Raw genomic sequence first — 19,969 nt, 5'->3', positions numbered from 1 at the left:
CGGAGACCCCCTCAGAACACTGAAGCCGGGGGGAGGAAGGAGACACGCGGCGGGACCCTGGCGTCCTCCTCCCCACCTGTATCACACTCCAATCGAGGGACTTCGAAAACTGGCGAAGTAACCGATGGGCGGCATCCCAGCCTCCTTGTGCCACCTTGTGGCGATGAGGGAGAAAGACAAGCGCAAGTGGCGGCTCCGAGACGGGAAGGAAACTTGCACAGCCTCAATTGCCGCAATCGCCTCCCTCCACCACGCCCCCGGCCCTGCCCACCTCCCCACGCCCACATCCCCTCGCTCCCCCTCCCCCACGCCCCTGCCCAATTCCCGTGAGTCTGTGTTGGGCAAACGAGTGAATCTACCCCTATTTCATCCATTCCTCCCCTATAGTCTTCTGTTCCTCCCACTCTGAGCAGGGTTCCGCCCCTCCCCCCTCCCCCCTCCCCCCCACCCCCACCGGGGCTCTGGGCTCGGCCTGAGTCACCTTCCAGGCAGCAAACTCTGGGAAGGTTACGCAGGGCCCATAGTCACAGGTGGTGGGCTCGGGTTGCAGTGCCCTCTCTCCATGCCCAAACCAGCCAGGCCTGTCCAGGTGAGTAGAGGGAGACTCCTGGGTCTGGGGGAGGCTGGAGGAGGGAAATGATGCCAGGAGCAAGGGGCCAAGGAACCCGGATGGGTAGGAGGGACAGGAGGAACTGCATATAGGTGTTCATGGACTTCATAGACAGTCCGGGCTAAAAGGGACATCATAGACCTTACGTCCAAACTCTTGGTCTACAGATGGGGAAACTGAGGCCCAAGAAAAGTGAGAGATGTGCCCAAGGTCACACAGTGAGTTATAGGGCCAGAATGGAGACCCAAACCCCTTGACCCCCAACTCACTGAATGCCATACCCCACACACCCTCCCTCACTTACTCTCATTCTCCACTCCTGCCCCCTCCACCCACCCACTCCCAAAATCCAGCAGCCACAGCCTAGGAGGCAGGACACCGGGATTTCCCACTCCATGCCTGGTCCTTACTCCAGGATCTCAGAATAAGCCCACTGGCTCTCAGGGCCTATAGTATTCCTCGCTGAGCCCCAGGACCCATTGCGAGGAGAACAAGCCGAGATTCAACCAACCGAGAGTGGCAAGAATAAAGCCAGGTGCCCTGCTCCCCAAACATACCAGCATTCAGGCTCAGTCCCAGCTCTAGAGCCTTCCCCTACTTCTGCCTCCCTCTCCTCGAAGAACACACATTTTCCGCTCAGCTGGGACCCAGGAAAAGATGAGAATGTGTGTCTCGAGGATGATGACTGCTTTGGCAAGGCTCCCCATGGGGAAGAGGGTGATGTTCCATCAGCCCAGCATCCCCAGGGCACAAGCAGTAACAGGACCAGTCACATCAAGTCAGGGCTGAGAGCACAGGCCCTATATGGGCACACAGACCTGAGTTCAAATTCTAGTTTCACGACATAGAGCTTTGTGATGTTGGAGGAAAGACTTACCCTCTCCAAGCCCCCTTTTCACCTTTTGTAAAATGGAGTTAATAACCCCCAGAAGTGGTTCTGGAGACTGAATGAGGCAAAGATACCAGACCCCCAGAAACTGCTTCGCGAATGGAGGCCACACCATCTTTCCACAGTGGCCTACGAGAAAGAGCGGGGATTGTTATCCTACCAGTCAAACCACTGTGACCTTAAAGATGCTGTATCCTTTCTCTAGGCTCTGATTCTTCCTTTGTGTGTAAAGAGAATTAGGCAGCTGAACCAGAGGCTGCTTCCTGGGCTGGCTGGCCTTCCAGAGCCACAAGGAATCACGTCATTTTCAGTACTCATGGCAGAAGAGGGGATTGCCCTCAAGGTCACCAGCGACCTGAAAGGTGAGTATGTCCTGAGAGATTTTCTGGAACTGAACTGAAGGAGAAGTGAGAAGTCTTGGAGCCTCTCCCTCAGGGCCCTCACTCCCTGCTGTCCGATGTCCACCACCTTCCCCACAGCTGCTGTCTCTGCCATCGTCCAGGGTTACAGGGGCGGACAGTCCGTGACAGACGCCAGTGCTGAGCTGCACAGACTCTGTGGCTGCCTGGAGCTGCTGCTGCAGGTGGGGCCCTCCCTTCCCCTCCCCACCTCTCCCTTCCCCTCCTTCCTCCCCCACCCCCACCCCCACCCTCCAGGCCCAGATAACCAGGAGGGCTTTTTCAGATACCGAGGGAAGAGCCACAGCCTCCCTTTGCTACCACGCACTGCCTTATCCTTCTTAGTCAGCAAGTCCTCCCTGACACCTGACCTCCCTCCTGGAGGCTGTCACTGTAGCCTGGGAGGTGAGATAGGGCAAGGCTGAGGAGTCAGGGCAGGGTGAGGCTGGGGGCAGCCACCCTGCTCAAAAGACTAAAGTTTCAGAGGCACAGATGTCCCAGGGCTGGCCCTCTCTGATGCTGGTTAGAGCCCTGATCATAAGCCTTTACATGCCCACCTGATTTAATTCTCATTCTAATCCCCTGGGGTGTTTGATAACCTGCCTACCTCCCCCCACATACACACACATACCCTTCTAGCTTCTCCGTGTGTGTATGTGTGTGTGTGTGTGTGTGTGTGTGAGAGAGAGAGAGAGAGAGAGAAGTTTGTGTGTGTGTGGTATGTGTGTCTAGTGTGCATGCGTGAGTCTCCTGGCAGTATGCCCTCCATCTGCTGCCCCCTAGTCACACCGGTCCCTGGGATCTTCTAAAGCATATCAGGAAACACGTCCACCTCAGGGCCTTTGCGCTTGCTATTCTTTCTTCCTGGGATGCTCTTTCCCAGAAATTTGGATGGTAGACTTTCTCGTTTCCTCCAGATCCGGACTTGCATCATACCTCCTCAGTGAGGCTTCCTCTAACCACCCTCATCTAAATTTTTAACACACATACGCATCATAAACTCGCATCCACCACACGCGCACATCACACATACACACGTGGGCACGCACCATACGCTTTCCAGTCCCTTCCCCTACTTCTCTTCTCTTCTTAGCAGTCAGCACTATGTAACATAGTATGTGTCTTACTTATCAGTCTGTTCATTGTCCGTCTCCCCTACCACGGTGTCATCCCACGAGTTCTGTTTGTTCATTGCTGTATCACCGTGGCTTAGAAAAGGGCCTGGCTCATAGTAAGTGCTCATTAAGTACTTCTGGAATGAGTGAGAATGCTCAAGGCTCGGAAAGGTCAAGCAGCTTGCTCCTGGTCCCAGAGCCAGCACCCAAAGCCGGGTCTGTCTGCGGGAATGCAGGGTGGGTCTCGGAGGGAGCACGCCTACGCATCCTTTCCCTCGTCTGGTTCCCAGTTTGACCAGAAAGAGCAGAAGAGCTTCCTGGGACCTCGGAAGGACTACTGGGATTTCCTCTGCTCTGCCCTGTGGCGGCAGCGAGGAAACACGGAGGCAGCCCGCTTCGTTCTCTCGCAGGACAAGGTATCCAGGGCCAGGCGGCCGGCGGGCTAGCCTCAGCACATGGGGCCCTGCCCCCAGGCCCTTGACAGGGGTGGCTCGGGGGCTGGGGGACACAGGCCTGCCCAAAGCCCCTTTCTCACCTATTCCAGCTCCACTGCCCACAGGCGCGCTCGCCTGGTCCTCATCTCTCGGTAGCCCTCAGCGCCCTTCCAGCCGCCCCCTTTCCTCCCATAGCCTCAAGTCCCACTGCGCCCTTTCTCATCAACCACCTGTTCCCATCTTCTCTCTCCCTCGGCTGGCTGAGTTGCCTCTCTCCTGACACCGCCCCCGCACCTTGCCCCCTGGGCACTTTGCAGCTGAAGACCCCTCTGGGGAAAGGTCGCGCCTTCATCCGCTTCTGCCTAGCCCACGGGCAGCTGGCCGAGTCCCTGCAGCTCTGCCTCCTGAACCCCGAGCTCACCAGGTAGGGCATCTGGGACATGCCCCTACTCATACATCTGAGCCCGCCGTCCCTTCTCTGTGAAAGACCCCCCTTTACTCCCAGAAGAAGGGTTTAATATCAAGGACTACCAAAAGGAAAGTCAAGGAAGAAAGGGCAGAAGGGACGTTAGAAGCCCAGGCCTGGTATCATCATGGTACTTAGGCCTCCCGCTCCCCAAGGACCACCGCCCTGCCGGGGGAGCCATCACATCGTCGTGTGCAGTGGATCCTCTGAGGTCCGGGGTGGCAACGACACCAGGGCAAAGGTCAAAGGTGCTGATCGCTGTTCACACAGGGAATGGTATGGCCCATGGAGCCCTCTGGTGCGCCCCAAACTCCGGGAAGACATCCTGGACTCTCTCTATACTCTCAATGGGGTGGCTTTCGACTTGGACCTGCAGAGGCCAGACCTGGATGGCGCCTGGCCCATGTTCTCAGAGTAAGTGTGTGCAGCTTGAAGGGAAGTCTCTTTACGTGCCGACCGCCAGTGCCATCCACCCCATCCAACATCCTGAGCTAGCCCCGAGCTCTCAGCTTCCAGCCCCATCTATTTCTCCCCCCTTCCTTGCTCCGCGAGCCCCTAAATCTCTACTTTCCTAGGCTTCTGTTTTCTCAGTATAGTCTCATGATGACCCACAATGCTGCATAGGATACACACTCACTAAAAAGGTGTCGGGCGTCTGAGGTTGAGGGTTTGAAGGATGAGTGAGCGGTGGGACGTTGGGGTGGAATGGGTAGATGCATGGAAGGTGAGCTGGGTGGGTGGGTGGAGGGGGGACACGTGCATGAAGGCGGGAGGGCGGGAATGCGGGAAAGGTGCCGGGATAAACGGAAGGACGGGATATCCTGCCTCCGAGGACCAAGCCCCTGCCGCGGGGTGGCCCAAGGTCCCCTTGCCTCTTTTACCTTCAGGTCCTGCTGCTCCAATTCCAGCCGGACCCGAGGAAGAAGACCCAGAAAGTCCAAAGTTTCCTCAAAGGAGGTGCTTCTGCCTGACCTTCACTCTGAGTAGTCTCGTCTCTGTCTCTGCTGGGACCCCCAGGTTGAGCAGTAACTGAATCCTGACCCAGCTAGATAGACAGAGAGGCCAACATGTGCACCTGGGGACTAGGGATAAGCAGAAGTAAAGGCTCATATTCCTAGGATGGTGGGGATAGTGGGAAGGAAAAGGGACCATTGACGCCATCTGTAGGAGCCAGTGGGGCCCCGAAGAAGAGGAGGTGCTGGGGACGGTGACCAAAAGCTTGTAGGAAACAGACCAGGGAAACAAGCTCTGCTGGACAATTTGCAAATGTCTCAGTTCAGTTCAGGGAATGACTGAAGAGCAAGATCACCTGGTTCAAATCTCAGCTCCGGCCCTTAATAACCGTGGTCCTCAGGCAAGCTGTTTGTCACGCTTCACGGGGAGATTGTGAGGATGCATGTGTCGCACAGAGCAAGGCTCCTGCCACATGCTCTGTAAGTGGTAGTTTGCAGTTAGCATTGTTCCAGGAGCTCACTCTGTACCCCCACAGGCTTCTAGGTGCAAGGTGCAGATACAACAAAGACTCAGACTGTGTGTGACCTGAACGTTCAGATCTGTTCAGGGAGACAGATCCTAAAGGAACACCTTGCAACATGACATGTCAAGCGTAGTGATACAGACATGCGCAGGAGAATGTGGGGCCCAGAAAAGGCTTCTTGGCAGAGGTGACTCTTAGCTGGCAATCGGTCCATCTAACCTTTCGCCACAGTCCTACAAGGCAGGTATTATTATTCCCATTTTGCAGATGAGAAGACACCAAAAAGTCAGATCCTGTTCCCTAAACTTAACTTTTGTCTTCTGCATGGAAACCAGATCCATGCAGAAGGTAGATGTGAAGAAGGGGGAAGGATGTGAGCTAGGAGTGAGGGAGGAAAGGGCACTGAGAAGCTCTGCTGCTCCCCAACCGGGTCAAAGCTGGGGCATCGGATCAGACCACCTGGGGTTTTAACATTCAGATTTCTGGGCCCTCCTCCCATGTCAGTGGGAGGGCCCAGGAATCCATATATTTAACAAGCCCATTGCATTAGGGATCTGGCCTCTCCCACGCACCAAGTTCAGTGAATTGATACTGAGAGGGACTATAACGGAGTTTGGGGACCTCTCTGCAGATCTCAGCTCTAGATGGAGACTCCAAAGTAAACCGGCCAGAGGAGCCACACACCAGCCAAGCCGGCTGTCCACAAGATGCACCAGGGGAAGACTGGTTGGCTGGACTCCCCAGGCCTCAGCAACACAAGCATCTTTCTCCTTTTTTGGAAAAGAAGAAAGAAGATCCCAGGAGCCTCAGAGCCCCCCAGAGCATGTGGGAACCAGAGGGGGAGGAGCTGCAGCAAGACCAGGAGATGGGAGCCCTGAGGATGGGGACCTGCCGCGAGAACTCAACACCCGATGCCCAGGGGCAAGAAGAGGGGGCTGAGGGGGTGCTGAAGGGGGAGATAGCGACAGAGAGTGAGGGCAGAGGCATTCTGCTGAGGGCAGGAGGTCAGGGCACAACGGCGGGGACTCAGGAAGGGGGCGCAGAGTGGGGTCACGTCCAGAGGCTGCTGGTTTCCGGCCCCGGAGGGGTAACAGAGGATGCAATGTCAGGGGGTGAGCGGGGGTGGGAGGTGCCTAGTATTCTGGGGGAACCCCGAGTCCTCCGGATCCTGGGAACAAGGGAAGCTTCTACCACAGAGAAGCCACAAGAGGAAACAGGAGTGACCAGTGTGACGAGGGGAGAGGAGCAAGCAGAGGTGGCCTTGCAAGGTGTGGTCAAGGTGAGAGCAGCTGAGCTCTGCGCCTATTCTCTCCTCTCTAAACTGACCCTTCGGTGGTAATCTGGAGGCCACTCCAGCCACAGATCCACCTTTATGCGCCCGCACAAGGTTAGTATTATTTGACGATGCCTTTTGAATGCCATACATTCTTCAGTTTGCCTCAGTCTCCACCTCTCTCTGTTGTCTCACAATAGGCCCACTTTATTCATCAATACCACCTGCCTAGCCCATGTAGGCATTTGAGTTTGAGATCCCTTCCCAACAGTTCTTCGGGGAAGTCACTTGTTCTCAGATTCCATTGCCCTCATTATTGGCAGGCTTCTCCCCAATATCTAAGTTCTACTGTTGCAGATGCTTCTCCTGGAGGTTACCCAGGATTGCTCTTAGGCCTTCTTCAGCTTCCTCTCTAACCAGAGTCTTTATATCCTTGAGCTTTGTAACTTCCATCCTTCAATGAAGGAAGAAATAGTGGCTCCAGGCTCACCTGGTGGCAGAGCCAGGCATCACATGTCCCAGAGCTGTCCCCAGTGCCGCCCCCCACCTTATAGCTGGCTTGCATGGCCTGTGGTCTCATGGGGATGTTTCCCTTCCTTCTTTTCTCCTTCCTCCCAGAGTCTCAGACACAAGCTCCAGAAGACCAAGGAGCAGGTCCAGCACCAGGAGCAGCTGCTGAAGGAGCAGGAGGGGGAGCTGAAGGAGCTGCAGGAGCAACTCAGCAGGTAACGTCGGCAACCACCTGCACACAAGGGCATGAGAGCAGGTAGGCTAGAGGGACAAGAGATGCTTCCTAGCTCCTGCTTGCATTCCCAGTCACACAGCAAGTGTCTCCTGAGTACCTCCTGTGCACTAGGCCCTGTGCAGGGCACAGCTTTGGGATGGTGAGGTCTGCAGGCCTTTGTCCCTGCTTTCAAGGGCTCCCACCTTCCCCGCCCCTCCTTCCCCTTCCTCTTGCCAGCTCTCTCCTTCACTGACCTCCCTGAGTAGACCCTAAGAGAGATGTATATATACCTCCTGTCCCTCCATTCCCACCCATATTCACCTTTGCCCTTTCTGCTGCCTCTTCTGATCTGCTTGCTCCTCTCTCTTTCCAATCCACTCCGCCTGCCCGCCCCACCGTACTCCCGCACCCTTATCATTCAGTCTGTCCGGCTCATGTTCCTGTTCCCGGTTGCGCGATCTCTCTTTCATCCTCCTAATAATCATAATCGTAACTATCACTTACTGGGCATATACTGTGTCCCCGGTGCTGTCTGAGGTGCTTTTTCATAATAGCCTTATGAGGTAGGTTCTCTAAGAACCCCCATTTTATAAATGAGGAAACTAAGGCTCCAAGATGCTCCACAAGCCACCCGACATCTCAGTAGAAGAGCTGAGGTCCAAAGCCTGGCAGCTGACTCCAGAACCGGTGGGCCTAAACGCTGCCCCTCAGCCAGTATTTCCAGTGCTTGTATTTCAGTCTCTTTGTCTCTTCCCGTCAGCATTCTCACCATCGGCATGTTCATCTGCCCGTCATCATGTTAACTTCAAGAGCATGCTGTTTTATCTACATTTTCTCTTCAGTTTCTCGGTGCCTCAGTTTCTCTTTCATAATTTATTTTTTTTTAATGTCTCTGCCATGCCAAGATCTTCCTCAGTTTAGACTCAGTCTCTCTATGTCTCTGTCCCTTGGTCTCAGTGTGCCTCAATCTGCCCCCTGCCTCTGTCTCTCCTACATGGCTGGTTCCTGCCTCAGGGCCTGGAGGCCACTAGCCTGACTGTCAGCAGAGCCTGAGTAGCTGTGACTCAGACTGAATCATTAGGCATTCTCCTGACTGCCTGCTTAACAGGCCGAGAGAGGCCAGGGGCCCAGAAACCAATCCAAAACAGCCCCGGGAGGAGGTTCCTCCCACCAGACACTCAGCTGAGCCCAGTGATTTGGTCAGCAAAGAATCCCATGATTCAGGCCCTAAGTGAATGCAGGGGCCTTGCCCACACTGGGGCTTTCTCTAGGGATCAAGACAGGTTGGCGGGAGCAGCTGTGAGCCTCCAGGAAGCCCGCCCAGCCCCAGGCTGCTCCCTGCAGCTAGGAAGCTCTGTGTCACAGGTAACAGTCCTGCCAGCTGTCATCCTGTCCATTATTCAAGTCATCCTACAAATACTCAAAGTGCCCACTCTGTGCCAGGCCTGTTCTATGTGCCAGAATTCCTCTCGTGGGCACGACAGACAAAAGTCTCACCTTCGTGGCGCTTACATTCTAGTGGGAGAGGCGGTCAATAACATGATAAGCAAGTAAAATACATACAATGTCAGATTGATTGTTCAAAGGAGAAAAAAATAAAGCAGGGAAAGGGAATAGGAAGTATTGGGGGGTGATAGTATGTAAGGTGGCAGTGGTCATGGAAGACCTTCCTGAAAAGGTGACGTTTGAGTAAAGACCCGAAGGAAATGAGGCGTGAGCCATTCGCATTTGCAGTGGAATAATGCTCCAGGCAGAGGGAACAGCAAGACCAAAGGCCCCGAGGTGGGCTTGGGCGTGGCAGGTTCCAGGAACATCCAGGAGGCCGTCATGTCCCCAGTGGAGTGAAGGAGAGGCAGGATGTAGAGAAAGGTCAGGCAGGTAACAGGGACCAGGTTAGGGAGACCCCTAGTAGGTGATCGAAAGGACGTTGACTTTAACTCAGACTGAAGAAAGAACCTTTGACAGTTCTGAGCAGAGAAGGGAAATGACGTGACTGTTTTAATGTTAAAAGATATGTTTATTTGCCTTTTAAAATAATTCGATGGTTTTTAGTATATTCACAAACTTGCGCATTGGTTATCACAATCAATTTTTGAACATTTCAATAACCCAAAGAAAAATCCTATACCCGTTAGTACCCACTGCCCATTTCTCCCCAATTGCCGCAGCTCAGGCGACCACTAATCTGCTTTCTGTCTCTATTGTAGATGTGCCTGTTCAGGACTGACCTGTGTTTTCCAGGGCTCACGCCCACTGCTCTGTGGAGCTAGTCTGTGGAGAAGCCAGGGTGGACGCGGGGAGACCGGGGAGGCCATGCAGGGGAGGGTGATGGTGTCTCAGGCTGCGCTGGCAGCAATGCAGGTGCAGGGAAGCTGCTGGACTCTGGATCGACTGCGAGGTCCGGCTTCCTGAGGGAGTGGACATAGATAGGATCTGAGAGAAAGGCAGAAGTCAAGAACGACTCTGACTTTTCTGGCCTGGAAAGCTAGTCCCCAGTGAGTGTGGCAAAGCCGGTTTGTGAGGAAAGTTCAGGAGTCGAGCTTTGAGCAAGTTACGTTTGAGACACCTCGTAGACACCCTAGCCAAGCCACTGACAGGCAGTCGAGTGTGGAGTTCAGGAGAGAGGCACGGGCTGGGGGTCTACTGGGGAGTCATTGAAATGTGGATGGTGAGTAGCAGAAGCTTCTGAATCTGGGAGAACATGCTCCCAGCCTCAGGGAGCTTAGGACAGACACCTGACTCCTGGGAACAGGGACTGTGGGCATCAAACTGGTAACAGGTGTTTTACCATCAGTGATAGGAGTGCCACAGGCCCCCTCAGTCAACAATATTTATGGTGCCTCTACTATGCCATGGGGGGTCGGAGGACAGCAGTGACCAGAATAGGCACTGTCTGCTCTCACAAACCTGGGAAGACAGACAATAGATTAACGAGTAGAAATACAACGTCAGGTAGAAAAATCAATCCAGGAAAGGGGAGAGAGACAGGAGAGTTGTCTAGATTTAGAGTCAGGGGATCTCTCTCTGAGGAGGTAACATCTGAGCAGAAACCCCAACCACAGGTAAAATGGACCAGGCGGACACATCAGAGGAGTGGTCAGAGCAGGGGACCAGCAAATGCAAAGGTCCACGAGAAGTGTGCCGGGGGATAAGCCTGCCGTGTGGCTGGAGCAGAGGGAGATCCCCCATGCCGTAGGTGGCTAGAGCAGCCTTGAGCAGAGGCTTTCGTGGTCTGACTGGGGTTTTTAAAGTATCGCTCTTACCGTGCTGCGAAGAACAGACTGAGAGAGGGCAGGGCTGCAGGGCCCCATGCTAAATACACATGGAGGACACAGCAGACCATCCAGGCAGCAAGGCCCCGAGCAGACCAGCCTGGGCTAGACGAATACACTTGGAAATGAGATATGGGACAGCCAACACCAACTTACCAGCTTTCTGGCCGGGGGGCCCCGGGAAATCAGCCCTCCCTCTCTGAGCTATGGGCCTCGATCTGCACAAGGAGATGGCTGGATCTCTAAAGTTCCTCCTTCCAGCTCAGATCCTCTGTGAGACCTTCTTTCCAAGCAGGTGGGTTTCCTTGCCTTCCGGGTGATACCTCAACGCAAAAGTGATTAGGACAGGTACGAATGGAAGAAGTCAGTTGGGAAATCAGGCAAATGTCACATCCTCCTTCTTGGGTGGTAGCATTGAGCTCCTTTGAGGCATGTCAGGGGCTCATGAGGATCCGTGGCTTGCTCCCCGTTGCTCCCCAGTCAACACTGGTGCCACAAACCACTGGTGATCAGGGCTCGGCATTGATGGGAGTGTGGGAGACAAAAAGGAATTAGAGCTGAACAGGTCTGCGTCCCAATCTCTGCTCCATGCACTTATCAAGCTGTGTAACCCTTGGAAAGTATTACTCCCTCCCTGAAGCTCCATTTTTCTTTCCTATAAAATGATTATCATATTACCTGTCCCGTAAATTTGCAAAAATTAAATGAAATAAGGCTATTAAAGCTCTAAGCTCAGTGCCTGTCACATAGTAGGTATTCAATAAACTTTAATTCCTTCCCTGTCCCCTCCTGCACTAGGAGTGTCTGTCACCCTCTGCTTAAAATACCTCAGTGGCTTCCCATTGCACTGAGATTAAAGTCCACTGTTTCTGGGGCCGCTGAGGGACAGTTCAGATCCTGCCTGTCTCCCACCTCGTCTCCTGCTTCCCCGACCCCTGCCATGCGTGGTGGTCCAGCTTCGAAAGCCTTCCTTCAGTTCTTCAAGTAAGCCGAATTCTTTTCAACTTGCAGACCTCTGCATGCACCCTTGTCTGGCTGTGTATAAGGTTGACTTCTCATCTTTTAGATCTGCCTCAATGTCACCTTATCTAAGAAGCCTTCTCTGAGTGCCCTCTCAAGTCTCTGTCTTGGCCCCTCATTTATCTCTGTCATACACTTAGCTTAATTATTTTATTGGTCTATTACTTGTTTCGACCGCTGCCCCAAACACGCTATAAACTGCACCAGGAGCCATACGCACTGCTCTATTCCTGGCACTTAGTAGGTGCTTAATAAGTGTTCCCTCCCACCACAAAGACGCACACTAACCACTGTGGTCACATTAAGGCCTGCAATAACCACATCAGAGGCCCTGGGATCACTGGGCAAGCAAACTAGGTCAGGAAAATGAAATCAGCAGCTAAGAAATGAGGAGGCTAAAGACCAGAATGTTCAATAAAAGTCAAAACATGGCCCTGATCCAATGCCTGAGCACAAAAACACTCTTTCTTAAGGCTACAGGGACTGGCCTTTTCGGAATTACAGTGGCTATCTGTTGTCGGTTTGCTATCACGGCCCACCCAGTTTTCTTCCCTGTAGCACAATATGTGGCAGTGTTTTAAAAATTAATAATTCAATTAATCATCAAGCCTCTCACGAACTCCTTCTTCCCCCCAAACACACGTAAGTCCAGGGGCCTTGCACACACATGCACACGCATCCAGAGGTCACAGGACAAGCACTGCCACTGCAACAGCCTTCTGTCTGAGTGACGTAGTAAAAGGCTGGAACCTTTTTATCTCTAGTTCAGCAGATTTCTTGGAACCTTCTAGGAAGCCACTAAGGACAAAAAAGAAGAAGTAAGAATAAATCTGAGGAGGCTCCAAGCCCAAAACTGGAACAGCAGTTTTAAGAAAGACATGTGCTTAATATTGCCTTTCTTAATTGAAAAGACAATGGAACAAAATTTTTCGAAATATTTGGAAGCCAAAAAAATCACCCGCTTTCTCACACCTCTTAATCTCCCCTTCCCCAAGCACCATGATTGCCTTCACCCGGGGAACAGCCCATTCAGCCTGGGCTCCCAGACACCCACCTTCCCCCAAAGAGCTGCCATGATTGTAAACATGCCTTTCAAGAAATTTACATTTTAAAATGGAAATTCTTTAAAAAGAAAACAAATGGAAATGTTGGTTTGCCTCCTCGAGAACAGGCCCTGTTTTTATTTCTCTGAATAGTTGGTGAGGAGTCCGCCTACAGGTGTCGGTCCACGTGGTGCTCAGTTTTGTGTGTGGTGTGTGTGTGTGTGGCCTTCAGCTGCAGGGGGCACCATCCGCTTCCCCCAGGAGCTCCCTGTCAGGCAGAAACAGCCTAGCTCAGTCAAATGCTGAGCTTTTTCCCCTCAGAACTTCACCTTCCTTCTGTGACCAGGTGTCAGGAAGAGAGGGGCCGGCTGCAGGCAGAGCTGCAGAAGAAGCGACAGGAGGCTGAAAGGAGAGATGCCATGTATGACGAGGAGCTTGGAGAGCAGCGGGACCTGGTCCGTGCCATGAAGAGCCGGGTGCTGGAACTGATTCGGTAAGTGGGGAGACAGCGGGTCGGGGGGATGGCCGGGGGATGAAAATTGTAACTATTTGGACCTTTTACATATACTAACATTTCATTTTAGCTAGCCACCCCCTGCTGTTATCCCCATTTTACAAATGAGAAAGCCGAAGGTCAGAGAGGTTGAGTCGGCCACCAAGGACACACAGCATGTAAATCGTATAAAGTCTTCTGACTCTAAGGCATGCCCTTACCCACCCACCTCCCATACACACACACACACACACACACACACACACACACACACACACACACAGTTAGGAGAACGAAAAGGAGCCCATAGGTTGAGAAGGAATTGGGAGAAGAAGGGGGAGGTTAACCAAGAGGTAATCACATGTCCTACACCTGCCTGCCTACTGGACTTCCTCAGACCATAGGGCCTCTGGGCCCATCCTGAGTCAGCTGTCTTAGGTTCCAGAGGCTAAGCTCACCAGGATCAACTTCAGACCACTAAGCTCACTGAGGGGCGGAGATGTGGAAAGCCTGGCTTCTGCTCTTCAGTCTAGTGGGGAGATAATTCACACATATATATTATCCTTTACCCAGTTAAGGAAATAAAACACCTTTGGACTCAGTTTCCATTAGAATCAGAAAGTTGCTGCGAGATCAACTAAATCTAAACCCTCGTGCACAAAATCCAAGTGATATTAAAGATGAGTAAAGGGAGAGAACCAAAAAAGAACAAAAAATTTAAGGAGCGATCGCCAAGAAACTGTCAACTGGAGGAAAGAGAAATATAAAAAATTAGCTATGTATCTCACAAAAGAATTTAATATAGCTAACAATAAAAGATATATATATATATATTTGTTAAAAAAAAATAGAAGATTTCATGGAAGACAAAATTTATATACTCCCAAAGTATTAGGATTAAGGTTACCTCTGAGCATCCTGATAGCAGGATCAAAAAGGGAAACACAGAAAGTTGCCTAATTTTACTACTCATTTAAAGGAAATATACCAGTTTATGAGGAGAGACAAATGTTTTTCCTAGAGCTAGAGAAATTCATCCCAAGGTCCCAAACTACATAATATAATGTTTTTTGCAAAAACGTTTTGGAAGATATGGCCCTAAGCAAAATGTACGAGGTAGGGGGGAGGAAGCCATGGAGATTGACTTCTGAATCAAGAGGTCGACTGACCACACATCATCTATTCTCCATCCTGAGATCTCACCAAAATGATTTTAAAAGAATAAAACGTACAACAGAGAGAAAGGTAAAGGAACCAACAACATCTGAGAGATGTCGGCTAATTTCCAGAAGCCAGAAAATGAATGGAGAAGTTGCATACTGGATTTAGCCTAAGTTAGAACTTCAGGGTGCAGAGACACCAGGAATGCAGATGGCAAAAATGAAATGAGGGGCAGAAATTTAAAAAAATTATCTGATAATGTCAGTAGAAAGAGCAGTGTACACCCCCTGCTTTCTACCTGTATCCCCAACTGTAGAACATCCAATGGTGAGGGACTTATCTCTCAGGTAAATAATTAAAAGGCCCTCATCTAGAGAAAGTTAGGTGTCATGAATAAAAGAGTAGTGTGTTCTAGCATTTGAGGGTCCGGCATGGCAGATAGCTCCCTGCCCAATCCCTCCCAAAAGGAAGCCGCGAGTCAACCACCCCATCCATTACTTACAGCTCCAGCAACTTTCGTGACCTTTTTCCCAAACATGAAATGGTAACCAAGGATCCTCACACATCTGAGGAGAGTCTAGAACATGAAGGGAAAAGACAAACAACAACAACGACGACAAAAATCTGTCTCCCATGTAATAAGATGTTGTGAAGAGCAACCATCAAAAGATAAACGCTGGAAATTAAAAATATCACCGAAAAATTTTTTCATTCACTAGGATTGGAAAACAATGATGAGGTAGTAGTCTCTCAGAAAGCAGAATAAAAAGCACAGAGAGATGGAAGACATAGAGACATCAAGAATCGATCTAGGATTCCCAATGTCTTCTCCAACTGACAGGAATTCCCAAAAAAAAGGAGATAATAAAATGGAGAAGATTATCAGAAAAAAATATGAGCTCTGATGGACCCAGATATTCAGACTTACAGATTTCCTGAATGACCAGCATAATAAATGAAAGAGGGGGAAAAACCCATCTGGATACATCATCGTGAAATTTCAGTAAAACGAAGATAAAGAAAGTATCCTAAAAGACAGATCACTTATAAAAGAAGTAGAACCCAAAAAATGTTAAGAATCAATGGTGTATTACTTTCAGGTTCTGAGAAAAGCTGAGTTTTGCCCTAGAATTAGTATGTCTGGCCAAACTATGAAGCAAATGGGGAAAGTCATGGAGGAAAGACATTTTTCAGACAAACTGGTCACAGAAAATTTATCTCCCACATAGACTTTCTTAAGAAGTTAATTAAGGATGTGTCCCAAAGAAACAAGGAAGTAAGCCAAGAAAGGAGATGTGGAATTCAAGAAACAGCAGCTCCAGCCCAGGAGAGAAGAAATGGGAATTCCCAAGATGCCAAGTGGACAGCAAGCCCAGGAAGCAGTTCGTCCAGGTAGCAGGAGAAGTATCGAGGGCCCAAAAGGAAGGTCTCCGGGGAGAAAGAGAATCAATAAAACACCTGATATGATGAAAATTGGGGTGAGGGGGATAATTAGGTTATGTTAAAGGCAAATCATGCAAGGAACAAAAAAAGGCAATAGCAAGTTCTAGAAAAACAACAACAAAAAAAGAATTCCAAGAAAGGTAATGTTATAGAACATAGTTCCACTTGAATCAATATACTCACATATTGTCTACTTATGTAAATACTATTCTTTGATTTTTTCGATGTTAGAATCAACCTAAAGGCCAAGCATGGAAAACAATTGTAATTATAGAACAAACATAAATGTTACCGCCTAAATAGTATTAAGTATAGAACACAATCCAACAGAACTTTCCGTGAAGATGAAAATGTTCTATATTCATCTCGTCCAAGATGGTAGCTACTAGTCACATGTAGTGAGCGAGTACTTCAGGTATGACTGGCGTAACTGAGGAGCTGAAGTTTTTCTTTTATTTAACTTTAAGTTACATATAAATTGAAACAGCCACGTGTGCTAGCGGCTACCCTATTGGAAGTCGCAGGCGGGAATGACAGGTTAGGGGGTGGCAGAAGGAGAAGAGGCGAAGAGAAGAGATGCTGGTATCGTCACATTACAGAATAGCAGTTATAAGACGCTTCTGTAATTAATAGAAAGAGTGAGAAATAAGTATGTGAGTGTATTCTGTAAAAGTCCAACAGCAACCGACAGAGGAACCAAAACACTGAGAGGAAGGAGGAGGCCTCGGTGGAAATGGTCATAAATAAACTAGCTCCTCTGACATCAAGGTAAAGAGCCCTACAGAAGATGTTCTCTATTGATAAATCAAGAAGGAGGCATATGAGCATGTTACTTAAATATAGATGTACTCTCAGGAGAAAAAGCTAAAACATGTAAGAAGTGGTTTGCCCCTGGGAATGGGAAAGAGTGGGAGGGGTGTCTAATGTCTTTTGCTGTAAGTCCTCTCGTATTGTTCAGTTTTTAAATCATGAGTATGCTTCATTTTGACAAAAATTTAAAACAAACCACCTTCCTAAATATCTTTAAAAAAAAAAAAAAAAACAGCAAAGAGCGTTTTGTAGGGGCCTAAATATACATAACTCCAAGGCAGTTTGTACTAAGTGCCGAACCAAACATAACAGGCATTATATGCTATAGGTGCCTGGAGCGAGAAAGCCCCAGGGGCCTGTACCATCAGGGAGCTCTCCTTAGAGCAGGTGGGCTATGAGCAGGTTCTCAAATAGTGGGTCAAGCTCGTGTTGGGCGAGGGGGACCTGGGTGTCATTATTCTTCCTCCCAGAAAGAATGGATGCTCACCCATCTCTCGTGTGTGTGTGTGTGCGCGTGTATGTCTGTCTGTCTGTCTGTCTGTGTGTGTCTCACCGTCTCTTCATCTCTGTCTCTTTCTCCACCACTATGTCTCTGTCTCTCCATCTTTCTCTATATCTGTATCTCCCTCTCTGTCTGTGTCTCCGCCCCTGTCTGTCTCTGCCTCTTTCTCCCCGTGTCTTTTTCTCCCACATTTATCTCTCTACTCCTCTGTGTCTCTCTGTCTCCCTCTCCAATTCCTGACTTCCTATCTCTCTGAATAAATAACCGTCTCTCTCTTTTTCTCCCTCTTTTGTCTCCCTCTGCATTTCTGTGTGTGACTCCTTCTGTCACTTTCTTTGTCTCTCTCTTTCTCTTTGCCTCCGTATTTTTCTTTCTGTCCCTCTCTGTCTCTCCATCCATGCCATTTCCATCTTTCTATCTTCCTGTGTGTGCTCTCCCTCCACCACCCCCCCCCGTCTCTCTCTCTCTCTCTCTCTCTCTCTCTCTCTCTCTCTCTCTCTCTCTCTCTCTCTCTGTCTCTCCCCTCCCCCACCTCCATCATCTCACCAGAGAGAAGGATAACCTATGGCAGAAGGTCCAGCATCTCTCTTCTGTGGCCCCTGGATGCTGCGTCGGCTGTAGTAAGCTCTTTGGCCGTCTGTCTCGGCGGTATCAATGCAGGTAATGCACAGAATCCTTCTTATGGGACAGCCCAGTTTCCACCAGCCCACAGCCCCCTGCCCACTCCAGAGAAAAGAGGGACATGGAACTGGGCATCTACATAAGGCTCATTTTACCCAGCCTTTAGCAGAGACGTGAATGAGGGCAGTGGAAAGGGATCAAACGGGAATGGCATCTGGAAGATGGGAAATGTAACCCTTCTGAGGATAGACTGAGGACATCTCATCTGGGAAGAAGTTCCCTATACAGAGGAAGCTTCACCCCTCGCCTTCCTCTGAGAACATGGTGGAAGGACAAGCAACAGGAGAGAGGAAAGTGGGCCATCAGAGAACCTGCCATTTGGAGTTGGAGGACCCAGGAGGAGTGGTACATGGGGACACCTTTTAGGAAAGGGATGCCTCCTAAGACAGACCCATGGCCATTCTGCTGGGAGATGAGAAATAGACAAGTGGACCCAAAGAGGCTCGGACACTATGACCCCCTCCCCTATACACACGCATGCATTTCTCACTCTTCCCACCTCTGCTCCAGGGTCTGTGGAGGCCTGGTTTGCCATGCCTGCTCTGTGGATTATAAGAAGAGAGAGCGCTGCTGCCCACCCTGTGCCCAGAAAGAAGCAGCCCAGGCTGTCTGAACGAGACACACCCAACACTGGCCACCCCACCCTGCCCTCCCCACATCCCTCTGGCCTGACCGGTACTACCTTCTAGAACTTAGCGACCTAAGGCAGGCAGCACTTGTGTGGCCAGACTGTGGTGTGGAGAGTCGAAGGAGCTAAGCTGGCAGTCAAGACACAGGTTCGAGCCCCTCATCTACCACGGATAAGCTGGGCGACCTTGGCAAGGCCCTCGGCTCTCTGGGCCTTTTCTGTAAAGTGAAGGAGTCAGGCGCCATCCATGCAAAGTCCCTCAGGCTCAGAAAGTCCTTGACCAAAAACATGACCCACCGGCCCCGACATTTCTATCCCACACCGCCTCCTCGCCCAGCCCAGCGTTCATGGGGTCTGCACAGTCTTGGGCTCCTCAGGCACTTCCTGTCTGGAGTTTGCTCCAGGAATCTGTTTTTGTTGCATTTTGTTTTGAACTGCTTTCCCAAAGGACTATGAAGATATAATACACTTTGCATAAATCGCACAATTCGATGAGTTTTGACTTTAATTTAAATCCCCGATACCATCGCCATGTTCAAAATCTTGAACACGCCCATCAGCCTCAAAGTTGCCTTGTGCCCTCGATAATTTCTTCCTTCCACTTCCACCTCCCCATCCCCAGGCAACCACTTTACTGCTTTCTATCACTAGAGACGAGTTCCATTTTCTAGAATTTTATATATGCACCCTGAATTGTCTGCCGTTTTCACTCAGCATAACAATGTTGAAATTCATCCATGTTGTCGTCTATATCCATAGTTGCTATTTACTGTTGAGTAGTATTCCACTGCGTGGATATACCACAATTTATTCATACATTCGCCTGTTGCCAGACATTGGGGTTGTTTCTACTGCGAAGCTATTACAAACAGGTTTCCTATAACCATCTGTGTACGTCCCTTTGTGTGATATATGCCTGTATTCCTCTGGGGTTAATATCTAAGAATGAAATGGCCAGGTTGTATGGTAGGTGTATATTTAAGAAACTGCTGAGTTACTTCCCAGAGAGGGTGTATATTGTACCCTCCCACCGGCAGCTTGTGGGAGTCCCGGTTGCTCCCCCGGGCATCTGGTTTGTTGGGCAGGAGAGGTGGCGCAGACATAGGGCTTGGGCTTCTCTGTCCTTCCCTTCCAATCACAACGATGAATTGATCAGTTTCAAGTTCTGAGCACCTAGAGGGAGGCGCTGAGTCTAGGCGACTCCTGTTTAGTGTTCACTCAGCTAGACTTTAATAAAGACTGTTGATGAGAACTCGTGTAGCTCCATGGTACAAAATTATATCATCTGACTGCCCAAAAAGTATTATGCAATTTCTGGGTTATTTACTGGGCACTGAACTGTGGTGTTTCTGAGGAAACTGTTTCTGAAGAAGTGTGGGCCCTACTCTATGATAAGCAATTAGCTGTCCTACCTAGGTTCCAGGGAAGACTCTGTGGCCTCAAACAGGCTTGCATACTATTCCCGTGCCCTCTGCCTCACACAGACTGCCAGAGCCCCTGCATGCAGCAGTTGGGCAATCCTGTGGCTCT

At 50.3% G+C, this 19,969-nt stretch overlaps 1 protein-coding gene across 4 annotated transcripts; it reads left to right on the top strand.

Moving 5' to 3' along the window:
• The first annotated feature begins 462 nt into the window (after positions 1-462).
• RUFY4 (RUN and FYVE domain containing 4) lies at positions 463-19,728 on the top strand. Of its 4 annotated transcripts, none has more exons than XM_036237537.1 (12): positions 463-589; positions 1,705-1,861; positions 1,979-2,082; positions 3,303-3,428; positions 3,764-3,870; positions 4,183-4,326; positions 4,800-4,869; positions 6,174-6,668; positions 7,281-7,387; positions 13,068-13,214; positions 17,680-17,790; positions 18,322-19,728. In XM_036237537.1, exons 1-12 carry the CDS (start codon positions 563-565, stop codon positions 18,422-18,424), a joined length of 1,698 nt encoding a protein of 565 aa, XP_036093430.1. In that variant the 5' UTR covers positions 463-562; the 3' UTR covers positions 18,425-19,728. The 4 variants fall into 4 exon arrangements, with proteins under 4 accessions (XP_036093430.1, XP_016012371.2, XP_036093429.1 ...); XM_016156885.2 differs by having other exon boundaries at positions 6,021-6,668; XM_036237536.1 differs by having other exon boundaries at positions 6,021-6,668; positions 17,911-19,728.
• The last annotated feature ends 241 nt before the right edge of the window (positions 19,729-19,969 follow it).

This window comes from Rousettus aegyptiacus, unplaced genomic scaffold, assembly GCF_014176215.1.
Source record: "Rousettus aegyptiacus isolate mRouAeg1 unplaced genomic scaffold, mRouAeg1.p scaffold_m13_p_2, whole genome shotgun sequence".
NCBI lineage: Eukaryota > Metazoa > Chordata > Mammalia > Chiroptera > Pteropodidae > Rousettus > Rousettus aegyptiacus.
This window is presented reverse-complemented; position numbering and strand designations above follow the sequence as displayed.

What these genes read in the sequence shown, in the direction of transcription:
- RUFY4 (XM_016156885.2), top strand. Translation starts at nt 563, where the DNA reads ATGCCCAAACCAGCCAGGCCTGTCCAG. An exon ending in GGTCACCAGCGACCTGAAAG is followed by an intron (nt 1,862 to 1,978) that starts GTGAGTATGTCC and finishes CCTTCCCCACAG; the next exon opens with CTGCTGTCTCTGCCATCGTC. An exon ending in CCTTGCAAGGTGTGGTCAAG is followed by an intron (nt 6,669 to 7,280) that starts GTGAGAGCAGCT and finishes CCTTCCTCCCAG; the next exon opens with AGTCTCAGACACAAGCTCCA.